Source organism: Peromyscus californicus, unplaced genomic scaffold (genome assembly GCF_007827085.1).
Source record: "Peromyscus californicus insignis strain IS unplaced genomic scaffold, ASM782708v3 Scaffold_5__1_contigs__length_169319896, whole genome shotgun sequence".
Taxonomy (NCBI): Eukaryota; Metazoa; Chordata; class Mammalia; order Rodentia; family Cricetidae; genus Peromyscus; species Peromyscus californicus.
Window position 1 is genome coordinate 21,263,961 of NW_026294573.1, and position 12,435 is coordinate 21,276,395.

Genomic DNA, 12,435 nt, shown 5'->3' on the forward strand with positions numbered 1-12,435 from the left:
GTCTCTAACTCCAGTTCTTGGGGATCTGGCACCCTCACACCAATGCATGTAACATAAAAATAAAATAAAAAGTTCTTGTTGTGGAAGCCTGAAGCCTGAGTTCAGTCCCCAGATCTCAAGGTAGAAGGAGAGAACCAACTCTCAAGTCATCTTCTGGGACTGGAGGTGGTGGGACACACACCTTTAATCCCAGCAGTTGGGAGACAGAGCAGGCAGATCTCTGAATTTAAGACGAGCCTGATCTACATCTTGAGTTCCAGGCTAACCAGAACTATAGAAAACAAACAGGGAGAAAGTTGTCCTCTGACCTCCACACGTGCGCTGTGGCATGTGCACACCAGCATTCACGTGGCCACCGTGCACTCACAGTTTAATACAAAGAAGACGAAAGAGAATATAACATACCCTTTGAAGTTGACAGACCATGGGTGGGTTAGGTGTATTAGCCACTTGATAGAGTGCTTGCCTAGCATGCTCAAAACCCTGAGTTTGATCCCTAGCACCACATAAACTGGGTAAACTAGGTATGGTGATATATGCCTGCAAATCCTAGTATACAAGAGGTAGACACTGGAGGATCAGAAGTTAACAAGTTCTAGGCCAGCCTAGGATATATGAAACCCTGTCTGACAGAGGGGGTAGAGGGGGTGTGAGGAGAGGAGAGGGGAAGAAGGAGAGAGAAAGTGACCGATGACGCTGGGCTAGGTGTGGTGGCACCCGCGGTCTCAGCACTCACTCAGGAGGCTGATGCAGGAGGTAGAGAATTCAAGGCCAGCTTCGGTTTCCTAGTAAGACCTGTCTCCTGTTGATGTACCCATTCTCCATTTGAGAAACCCATTCTCAAATGCTAACCTGCTGCTTACTAGCTGTATACAGTGACTTCCAGCAGTTGTCTGTTTTTTCCTGAGCCTCAGTTTCCTCCCCTGCTGTTTTCTGGAAGGAAATCCTTGAGGCTCTGAGCTCAGCCAGGCTATGATCTAGAGCCAGCTTTCCACAAGTGTAGTTGATCATGCCCAGGTGCGAACACCCTGCTTATGTGCTTTCAACTCACGATATGCACTATGCCTTGGAGAAATTCATCTCTAGTCACCAAGCTTGCTCTCACTGTGGCACTAGCATTATCATAAACATGGTGGGGACAAAGGCAAATACAGACCCCCTTGAGGCTGACAGCAGACATGAAGTGAGGTCATTACAAAGCCTGGTGTAAATATACAAAGGAGAGGGCTGGAGAGTGGGTGAGCACCTGGCCTGAAGGCTCATGAGGATGACTGGAGGCCTAGCAGAGGCGTCAGGGACAGCAGATCTGACTTGAGTCCTGGCCATGCTGTCTCCTGCCTTTCCGACCCTGGTAAAGTATGAAATTCTTTCTGAGTCTACATTTCTTCATCTGCAGAAAGGGTGATATTAATAGGCTCTTCATGTTAACTTTCTGGAGCAAGTCCACATAGAACATTTAGCAGAATCCTGGAACAAAATAAGCATTGGATAACACTCAGTAAGTATTAGCAACAGATAATGTTTACTTACTGAGAGAAGTGATTGGCAGTGCCACTTTTAGTAGCTTTTCTCTGAGGCCTCAGTTTTCCCATCTGTGACCTTTGAGGACCTTCCTAATTTAAATATGTGCTCCCAGTAAATGGCTAGATTCCAGCCAGGGCTTTGAGTATATCACCCAGCTACCCCAAGCTAGGAGGAGTTTCCTGCTTATGGTTCATTTCAGGGAAACACCTGGCTAGCTCCGTGGTTCCATGCTTAGTTCTCTCTGTGAGTTAAGGACCCTGGTCTTGAAAACTGCCAAGATCTTGCCAATGCTTCAGCCACACCCTTACCTCATGACCTCTGTTTCTCCTCCACTCCAGGTGTATTTGTTTGACCTGACTTACAAGCAACGGCCATACACCTTCCTCTTGCCTAGAAAATGCCACCCTGTGGGTAAGTTCTCCCTTGGGGAACCTATGCTGAGGTGGGTGGGGTCATGAGTACTGTCACCTCTGTGGAGAAGCCTACCCATTACTCTGACCTGTGTGCATGCACTCTAAAAGGAGCAGGTCTCCACAGTGACCTTGTCAGAAAGATCACAAGAGGTCAGAGAGATCTGCCCAAGGCTTTGCAGCCCTCCTCTAAGGAAGACGGCTTGGTGCTTAAGAATTTGAAGTAGTTCCCCTTTTCATCCTGGTTCATAGATTTCTTTCTGTTGGGTTACAGCTAATGCACCCCATCCTCACCCCTCATTCCCTCCCCAACCTCAGCTGTGGGAAGTGTCAGATAGAAGCTATGTCCTCTTTAGCCAGCAGAGGGCGCGCGGGTTTTTCTTTATACCATTGCCTGTCCTGATTTGTTTTCTGGGGCTGGGTTTGACCTGGGAGAATAGTCTCACAATGGAGCCATCAGATCCTATGATGGAAGCCAAGGGGATGCAGAGAGATGAAGTCTCTTCAAGTTGTCACTGTGCTTTCTTTCCGTCCTGCCAGAAGTCCAGAATGGCAAGATGTCTACTACTAACGGTGTGTCCAATGGCGTCTCTAATGGCCTACACCTTCACAGCAATGGCTTCCGGCTGCCAGAAAGCAAGGGGTGTATCAGGTGAGGCCAGCTGACCTCTGTGGCCTTCCATGTCTTAGTTACAGCTTATGGATAGGAGGGAGAAACGTGGCCTTTGAACATCTCTTCTAGGGGCTGGAGAGATGGCTCAGCAGTCAGGAGCCCTGGCTGCTCTTCCAGAGGACCTGGGTTCAATTCCCAGAACTACATAGGAGCTTACAGCTGTCTGTAGCTTCATTTTCAGGAGATCCCATGCCCTCTACTGGCCTCCTCAGGCACTGCACACACATGGTGCACAGACATTGATATAGGCTAAATGCCCATAACAAAAAAAAAAATCTCAACAAAAATTTAAAACATGCACATGCGCACACACACACACACACACAACACATACACCCCTACCTTTCTCCTGACTTGAACCCAGATATGAATCCCAGATGGTGGAGATTGGGCCAGAGAGGCTTCTTAGAGAGTGGCTAGTGTTCCTAAGGCAGTTTCTACCTAGGAGGCTACAGATCATCCCCAGACTGAAGCTTGTTCTTCTCTTCCAGTCTCTGGGGTGAGGGTCTGGAGGCTAGCTGCCTCTTAACATTGAGCTTTCTCTCCCACCCAGATGGTCCTCCCTATTACATTATTTCTCATCCTATAGCATATTCCTGCCTCACCCTTTCCCACCTCTGTTGGGTTTAGATACATAGATGTGGGAATTTTCTCGTCCCTGAGAAGATCTGTACTCTCCATAGAGGGTCACAGGAGGAAACAGGATGGTCTAAGGTTAATTCAGTGTGGAGGCAAATAACATCAGTGGCTGGCACCTGAGCCCAAGCATTTGATTAGGAATTGCCGTATATCTGTCCAGATGGCCTTACTCCTGCCTCCCTTTTACTGGCCCACAGTATTTGGAATTGTACACACACTAACCCAAGCTCAAGGTGAAGGTGGCTTCTTCTGGATGCCCGTGAGATCCTAGGATCCACAAAACCATGCACATGCCCTTGGGTAGCGCTGCTGCCTTGAACTGGTCTGACTGGCTCTTCTTTCCCCGTAGCCCCCAGGTGGAGCTGCCCCCATACCTGGAACGTGTGAAGCAGCAAGCCAATGAGGCCTTTGCCTGCCAGCAGTGGACCCAGGCCATCCAGCTTTACAGCAAGGCCGTGCAGAAGGCCCCTCACAATGCTATGCTCTATGGAAACCGAGCTGCCGCCTACATGAAGCGCAAATGGTGAGTGGGCGGGCACTGTGGAGGGACCGGGGTCAGGACAAGGCCTGAGGCAAGTGAACCGTAGAACCAAATTGCTACGGCATCCAGAGAAGGTGGCGTCGGCAGCCTTCTGCCTCTTGGGGCTTCTTGAACGTAGGCCACTCCTTTCCACCTCTAAGGCTGAAGGTAGTTGGGTCCTTATTTCAAGCACCAAGAGATTTAGAGATACATGTTCACAAGAAATGCACACAGTGCTTTGTTACAAAGTGTGACTGAAGTAGGGTTTGAGAAATTGTTGATACTAATTACTAGAGAACTGGGCCTTGAAAGAACAATGTAATCTAGTAGATGCAGCTGAGAAGCTTGGTGAACTCAGTTTGTATCTTCATAAAATGATGCTGCAGCTCAGTGGCCCTGCATTTGTTTTCTGGGTTCTTATACTCACTCACCGGACCAAGTACAAACTAGACCTCAGAGATCTGAAGTCAAGTATAGATTATGTTGGGATATACTGACTGGTGGTAAAAGGATAGGTCCAGATCCTAAGAAGCCCCTCAGAGACCACCAGGGTCTCGGTGCTGCCCGTGGTACCATCAGACAAGCAGGCAGGCGGACCCCCATCCCCCAGCCAGGGCCAAGACTAGAGATGGATAGAGCTGGGCCCACAGCCATTTCTGCTCCGTCTGGCATCCGTCGGCTCTGCCCAGACAGACAGGCCAGCTGGTGTGCCATCGTCTGGCTGAAACTAGGCAGGCCTGGGGGAAGCTTCAGAAACCCACCCAAATCAGCAGGGTGGGGGCGGGGAAAACGCCACACACGCAGAAGTCAGCCTAAGCATCAGGAGTTTCCCCAGGGATCAGGTAGCACCCAAATTCAGAAGAGGACTATCTGGGGGCCATCTGAGGTGTGTCACCTCTCTGTTCCAATGGGTGGGTAGGATGTGGCAGCTCTCATCTCAACTTGACTGGGAGCTCTGCTTCATGTCAGTATTTTTGCTGAGAAAAGTTGGTGATCTTCTCATTCACAGCTTGCTTTCTGAGCTCCTACTATGTGCTAGGTACTGGGGAAACAGAGTTCTGTCCCTCTGAGTCCCTGTGCCCTGGAGTGCCCAGCTGCTGGACAAAGATAAAGTCTGTGCCGTAGTTCAGCATGAAAGCTATGACAGATGCAGGAGGCGGCAGGTCTGGTCTGTGGGCAGGTGAAGTGCTGTGGGCATCAGCAAGAGTTGAGTCACCTCAGCTCAGGACCAGAGAAGGCTCAGAAAGCCGTGGTGTCTGAATGGGCTTGAAGTGTGGGCAGCTCACACAGGAGATGAGGGGGAGGCGAGGACTGTGGGGAAGGACATCGCAGGGAGATGAAATGGTGGGAACAAAGGCGTGGGGGCGGGGGACTGACTGAAGAGCCTGTTTCAGAACAGCAAATCCATTTGGCTGGAGCACAGGGCTCTGGAAAGGACTGGCAGGGGATGAGTCTGTGAGGTAGCCTGGGGCTTGCCTGGAAAGGGCTTGGAATGCAGAGGGTGGCGTTTGGCCTTGATTCCGTGTGATGGGCAGCTGCTGGAGATTGGGGCAGCGATGTGCAGAGGGCTGTCTTTTCAGGGAGACTGATCTGCCAGTGCATCGAGGATGGCTGAGTCCTGGGGCCAGCCTGCTCTTTTCTTTCCATTCCCACATGCCTGTCAGTGACCCCAAGAATGTCACATTCTGTCCCAGGCCAGTCTCCCCAGGGCTACCATCTGCTCCTGGAAACAGACCACCCTCTGGCTCCTGACTGGTCTCTGGTCTGGCTCTTGCTAGGAGCTCAGAAGGGACACCTTGCAGGCAGTAATTGGGTTTCTAAACAGCGCCTGCCTGCCCCTTCATCATACCCACTCATTCTGACGCAGCACACACCATCAGAGCAGCTCCGTTTCCTGCCTGCCCCACATTGCTTAGCTCTTGGTTCCTAGTCCAGTGGCTACTCCAAGGGCTGGTCGTTCCTTCTGACTACCTGGCCAGAGGAGGGTCAGGAGGCATCTTCTGTGACAGGCCGACTTTGGCCATACAGGAACATTGTGACCTGTACCCTTCCTTGGTGGAGGCCCCATTGGCTTTATGATAGACCCACCCCAGCCTAGCAGGAAGGGGTGGGGAGGCTTCAGTCCCTCACACTGAAAAAACGGACAAATACACGTTTCTAAAGGGGAAAATGGCCCTCGTTGCTGCTTGTCTCTACAGATGAGAGGCAAAGATCTGGCGGCAGGGGAGGCTCAGCGCAGGAAAATGAGGGCCTCTCCCTTCCCCTCCAATGCAAGGCGTCTCCACTTCCTTTCTCCATACTTTTCCACCGGAGAAATGAGTAGAGAGGATTTGGAGCTCCTGGCGTGCACGGCCCCTCACCGTCAGCTTCCAGAGAGCTGACTTTGCCAGACAGGCCCCATCCTGCAGCCCCAGGAGGTGGAGGCCACAGCTGCTGCAGATCAGTCAGCCAGGACAGAGGGGGGTCTGGCTGAGGGCACACTGCCTGCTGGTCAGACCCTGAGCCCCCGGCCTAGCACTTCTGGCTTCTCCAGACCACAGAACTGTCCTTGAGGGCCCCCTGCCTTGGACATAGCTTTGAAGGCCAGCAGGGGGATTTGAGGAGGTGGATGAAGGAAAAGAGGAGGGCTTGGGGAGTCTGAGGTGGGCAAGATGCCAGGCCTTCTGCTGCAGAGCTGCGGGTGCCTGAGGTGAGCCATGCACAGTTCCGTCTGTGGCCGACAGAGGGCAGCCGGGCACTGCTTTTACTGTCTCAAACCTCAGCGTGCCTGGCTGTTCCTTAGCTTGCTCCATCTCCCAGGGAGGAGGGAGTACTGGGCTAAGCCAAGGCTTCATTTCCATGTCTCCTAACCCTGAAGTCTGTTAGAGGAGACTGGGTAAGAAAGAACCTTGGGCTTGCGCCACGGCCCCACCCACCTCTAAGCTGTATTCCTCTGCCTTCCCAGGGATGGTGACCACTATGATGCTCTCCGAGACTGCCTCAAGGCCATCTCCTTGAACCCTTGCCACCTGAAGGCACACTTCCGTCTGGCCCGATGCCTCTTTGAACTGAAGTATGTGGCTGAGGCTCTGGAGTGCCTGGACGACTTCAAAGGGAAGTTCCCAGAACAGGCCCACAGCAGTGCTTGTGATGCATTGGGTCGGGACATCACAGCTGCCCTTTTCTCCAAAAATGATGGTGGTGAGTGAGTGCCGAGGAGAGGTTGCTGTGGATTACCTACCTGGGGCTACATGGTCTGGAAAGGGCGTGGTTCTGTGATGGGAAAGCCCTGGCTTCAGATGCAGATTCAGAAACCCCGTGGCCTGAGACAGCCTGTTGACCCCTGAAAATAAGTTTCCACACCTGAAGAGTGGGGATGCCAGCACCTCCCATTGAAAGCCGCCTCTGGTAGGGTAGTGAGAGCATTCAGGACACCAGGTACAGAAGCCATCTGAGCCCAGGCAGGCTGTGTGGGCTCCAGCTGGCCCTTCCCACCTGTTCCCAGACGGGGCCTTGGCAGCTCGCTGGGGAGAGCGATGCTGTTTGCGCCTTTGTTCCAGTCTGCGAGTGTGGCAGACATGGCGGCAGGGGCAGTGGAGACGCGTAGTTCCCAGCTCAGCTCCACCAGGCAGAACTCACTGTGTGGCCACGGGTAGAGCACAGCCTCCAGACCAGTGGCCTCTGCGGAGGGCACCCAGAGCCTGCCCACTTCCTCGCTGGGTCTTGGTAACATGGGCTGCAAACATGGAAAATGGGCTCACTGGGGGCAGATAACTGGCACGGGGTTTGTTCGTTCGGTGAACGCTGCTCGGGCTTAAACAGATCCCTGCAGCCTAACATCCGGAGTGAGGGTGGAGGTGGACAGCCTCGCATTGCTGGTACTGGGCTGCGAACGGTACAGCTAGAGGAAACAGTGAGGGCTGGAGGGAAGCCTCTCACCTCTCCTCCTCCATCTCTGCCCCCAGAGGAGAAGAAGGCAGCTGGTGGTGGTCCAGTTCGCCTTCGAAGCACCAGTCGCAAGGACTCCATCTCGGAAGACGAAATGGTGCTCCGGGAACGGAGCTACGACTACCAGTTCCGCTACTGTGGCCACTGCAACACCACGACAGACATCAAGGAGGCCAATTTCTTCGGCAGGTCTGAGGCCCTGGGCAGGAGGAGGGTGCTGTTGTCAGTTGTCAGCAGGAGTTGGTGGGGTGTGGCTACTCGGCCTGGCTCTGCCTCTGGCCCCTTAGGTACCTCTGCTGGTGTCTGTCTATTCAGTGAAGGCAGCCATGGCGCTCACGGGGTCATCACAGACTGGCCTGAGTGCAGCACCCAGCGCTGGGCCCGGAGCAATCTCCTCTGCCCCCCTCCCGCTCCCCACTCTGTCTGGTATCCTAGAGCTTGCTTGCCTTATCTGGACACTGAGAGCTTTTCTCTGCTGCTGAGAACTGTCGGGGAAAGGCTGGGTACCTCAGACCATTGTGCTCAGGACCGAGCCCTAGGTATTCTCAGACACTCCCACCCTAAGCCCATCCTTTCTTTGTTTATACCTTTGGGTAGGTAAGACACATGGACATAAAGCAAGAGAGTCTCCGCCAAGATCTCCTCTAAATGTCAACAGTGTGTGAGGGCTGTGTTGTGGATGTGCTGTAGGATTTGATAGCTGGACCCAAAAAGTCTTAGATTGCTGAGGGAAGACTTAGCTAGATGAGAGTGTTCTTAGGGAACTAAGATAGATACAAGAGTTGGTCCTCCACCAAGGAGGTAACAGTGCACCTTGGGGATACTGTGGCACTATCTTGGAGGGACCCAGAGAATCACAGATATTGGGTTATTTTTTTGTTTTGGTTTGTTTTTTTGTTTGTTTATTTTTCGAGACAGGGTTTCTCTGTGTTGCCCTGGTTGTCCTGGACCTCTCTTTGTAGACCAGGCTGGCCTCAAACTCACAGAGGTCGGCCTCCTGCATGCTGGGATTAAAGGTGTGCACCACCACTGCCTGACAGATGTTGGGTTTTAACACAGTAATGACTAGTTCCTGCAGTATGGGAGGAGCAAGCCAGTCTGCATAGTAGAGTTCTGAGTCAAGGGCAGCTCCCTGAGTGTGGGGGACTGAGTGGTCCCCGGCTTGGCCTTCTCCCTCAAGCCTTTACTTGAGACTTTAGGGCAGTCTCCCATCTGACCTCCCTGCCCTTTGTCCCCTGCCAGCAACGCTCAATACATCGTCAGTGGCTCTGACGATGGCTCCTTCTTCGTCTGGGAAAAGGAGACCACCAACCTAGTCCGAGTGCTCCAGGGGGATGAGTCCATCGTCAACTGCTTGCAGCCGCACCCCAGCTACTGCTTCCTGGCCACCAGTGGCATCGACCCGGTTGTGCGACTGTGGAACCCACGGCCAGAGGTGAGGACGCAGGCCAGGTAGCCAGAGCCAGGCACCAAGGGGCAGGGACTGCGTTCAGGGCCTCAGGCTGAGCTTCAGCGCTGGGAAAGTGGGTAAGCCATACAGGCCCGGGGAGCCCTAAATGCAGTGGGCACTTCTGGGGTGAGATTGGCATTTGCATTCTTGGAGCATATCCCTGAGCTAGCCATGAAGGTGAAATGCCTGTCCACCAAGAGCAGGTGTGCAAGAAGAAAGACAGAGCGAGACAAGCCTCTCACGGGGTGCCTCGCGCTCCCCAGAGGCGGTTCCCTTCCTAGGCTTCTGTGACGTGTCTGCCCAGAAGCTGTTTTAAGGCTGACTCCTCGAGTCCCAGCAATGTCCACAGACTTGGGAATCTGACTACCTTAAGTTTGAGGTCTGCCCTTTCGCTCAACCACGGGGGTGATACAACTCCAGAGGACGCTATGAGGTCAGTCTTGCCCACAGAACACTTCAGTCAGTGTGGCCTCCTCTGCTATCAGTGCCAGTAGGCAGGTGAGCCTTCCAGAGGCAGCTGGCAGACTGAAGGTCACAGAGTAGATCTGAATCCAGAACTGACTTGTTGGGACTTTTATAGAAGGGACCCCATCGGAGCCTTCCTTGACAGAGGAAAGATAGAGGAAGGGCTTTTAGGGTAGGGGCTGCATCTGGTCCCTGACCCACCCATGTGCTCTCCACATACACATAATATCCTGATGGGAAGCACCCCCCCCAACATGTATTCCTGTGTACATATCCCCTCCCAGTGTGTTTTACCCTGTGTGCCCCATAGATACACTAGTGTGATCTCTTTTACATATTCTTTTTTAAAAATATTTATTCTTATTTTATGTATATTGATATTTTGCCTGTGTGAGGGTATCAGATATTGGAGTTACAGACAGGTATGAGCTGCCATGTGGGTGCTGGGGATTGAACCTGGGTCGTCTGGAAGAGCAGTCAGTGCTCTTAACCACTGAGCCATGACTCCGGCCCCTCTTTTACATATTCTGAAGTGGGTATTTCTTCTTATGTGTCCCAGTACGTGTGTTTCCCTCCCCAGCCCTGTGCATGCACATGCTGCACCCTCCCTCCTGTCCTGCTGGCCCTCCGCCTGAGCCCACTACACTGTCTTTCCTTGACAGAGTGAAGACCTCACAGGCCGAGTGGTGGAGGATATGGAGGGTGCCTCTCAGGCCAACCAGCGGCGCATGAATGCCAATCCCTTGGAGGCGATGCTGCTGGACATGGGCTACCGGATCACAGGCCTGAGCAGTGGGGGTGCTGGGGCCTCTGACGATGAGGACAGCTCAGAGGGGCAGGTGCAGTGCCGGCCTAGCTAGATGCTCCTAGCCCAGCCCCGGCCGGCCCCGGCCGGCGTGAGGAGAGGAGGGGCTGGCTTCTGTTCGCTTTGTCTTCCCCCCATTTCTCATTTCCCTGTTTTGTTTGTTAGTTTGGCACTGTGGGTGGGGATCGCTGCAACTTGCTGGCTTTCAGACTCTTGGGCTGCGTGTCCCTTGACTGTCCCCAGCCCTGAGCAGAAAAGCAGGCGGGGAAGCCCCTCAGTATGCCCTCACCTCCTGCTTCTGTATCTCTGGAAGGCTCTGGCCCTTCACAAACCCCTCTGCCTCCAGTGGGGAGGCAGAGCTGAGGCTGTCTTCAAGGACTGCCCTGCCCTTCAGTTGGCCGCAGAAAGGGAGCGGAGCTCCCCGCCGCCGCTGTCGCCAGCAGAGCCTTGCCTTGGCTCTCTGCCGCTCTTGCTCCCCGCCTACAGGGCTAGCTCCCCTGTGGTCTTTCTGGAAGGTCCCTTCACAGCCACCAGTGTTAGGGTGGAAGCATAGGAAAGATGGGAGCCCTGGAGTGGCAAGGTCAGGCCACCTGCCCTGGTGGCAGAGGAGCTTCCTCATCCCCTCCTGGGCCTGTTCTCCTAGGCTGTTTCTGGGGGCTTTGCCTTTTCCTATGATGTGACAGGAGGTGGGGCACCTCATCCCCACCCACCTGCCCATGCAAGGACTTCTGCGCCATGGCCACTCTCCTGGGGCGCTCCTTGGCCTCACTGTGACCTTTCTGCCAGAGCTCCCAGCCAGGCCTACTCTGCTGAGGTGGCGCTTCCTAAGGACCCTTCTCGCCCTCTCTGCCCTCCTTCCCATCCATGTGCTGAGCCGCCACAAAGACCAAAGAAGTGATGGCTTTTCTCTGTCCCCTGCTGCTCTGGGGGGAGGGGGGAGGAAAGTCCCTAGCTCAGCCACCCTCCTCAGCAGCCCCCAAGCTTTACACTGGACACCACGGCCACTGCACCACCAAGTCTCCCTCTCCCTCTGCCCCCTTGGCTCCTGCTCTGGAGGTGGGAGTTGGTTCATCCCAGCCAACCCCAGCCCTGTGTGCTTCTTCTGGGCTGCAGCCCTCCAGCTGCAGCCTCTGAGGAGAAGCAGCCTCCCTTCTCTCCCTCCTCCCTCCCTCTCTCCCTCCCTCAGCCCTGTCTCTGCCAGGTGCCTCCTCTCAGTCAAGCTTCTGAGCAGCCTGGAGACAGGAGGGCCATGTTAAAAGCTTTTTCACAGTTTTCAGAAGACTAGGGGCTGAGGCTAGTGGTGGGGGTCTGGCACCATCTCATTGCTTTAATCTCAGCGACACAGGTGGCAGCTTCTCCCCCTCCCTGCCCACCCCAGGCCCTCTGCCCACCCCTCTCTTGTAGCTTGGTAATGAAGTGTATTTATTGGTGAAGGGAACAGCTGCTGCTGCTGCTCCTGCTGCTGGGACTTGCTCCCCTGTCTCTTCCTCATGACCTTTCTCAAGCCAGGGAGGGGGAGAGGGAGTGCTGAGCTAGGCCTTGGGGCACAAGAACTGGCCAGGGTCCCTTTGCTTTCCTGTGTTCAGGCCACCTGCCATCTCTTCCCTCCATGCCTCCTGTCTCCCGCCCAGCTGCCTAGCCTGGGCCCTGCAGTGTGGAGAGACACACAAGCCTTACTGTCCTCTGGGGCAGGAGCCGAGCCTTTTTGTTGCTCTGCTCCCAGGAGAGTGAGGGTGACTGACGCAATTGATTAAAACCATTTTGTTCTAGTTGTGACTGGTGGCATTTGTTGGGCTACAAATGGGTCTTGACTCCCTCCCCTCCGTACCTCTCCGACCTGGAGCAGCCACACCTCTGCAGAGTGAAACCTGCCTTGTGAGAGTCATCATGAACAGCGGCCACTCAGCCCAGCAGGCCGAGCACAAAGCCCAGAGCTGATGGCTGTGATTTGGCAATAATCAGCTTTTCCTCACTGGCTTTCTCCCTGTGAAATGAGGGATTTCAAATCTTAGTAGTTTTTCA

At 54.0% G+C, this 12,435-nt stretch overlaps 1 protein-coding gene across 3 annotated transcripts in view; it reads left to right on the forward strand.

Annotated features, from left to right (window-relative positions):
* Wdtc1 (WD and tetratricopeptide repeats 1) overlaps positions 1-12,182 on the forward strand; it is a 56,227-nt gene extending 44,045 nt beyond the window's left edge. For all 3 annotated transcript variants that reach the window (XM_052715812.1, XM_052715813.1, XM_052715811.1), the window contains 7 exons: positions 1,863-1,935; positions 2,475-2,586; positions 3,596-3,769; positions 6,711-6,946; positions 7,711-7,882; positions 8,936-9,128; positions 10,271-12,182. In XM_052715812.1, the coding sequence (XP_052571772.1) occupies positions 1,863-1,935; positions 2,475-2,586; positions 3,596-3,769; positions 6,711-6,946; positions 7,711-7,882; positions 8,936-9,128; positions 10,271-10,468 (1,158 nt within the window). In that variant the 3' untranslated portion in view covers positions 10,469-12,182. The remainder of the gene's footprint in view (positions 1-1,862; positions 1,936-2,474; positions 2,587-3,595; positions 3,770-6,710; positions 6,947-7,710; positions 7,883-8,935; positions 9,129-10,270) is intronic.
* The last annotated feature ends 253 nt before the right edge of the window (positions 12,183-12,435 follow it).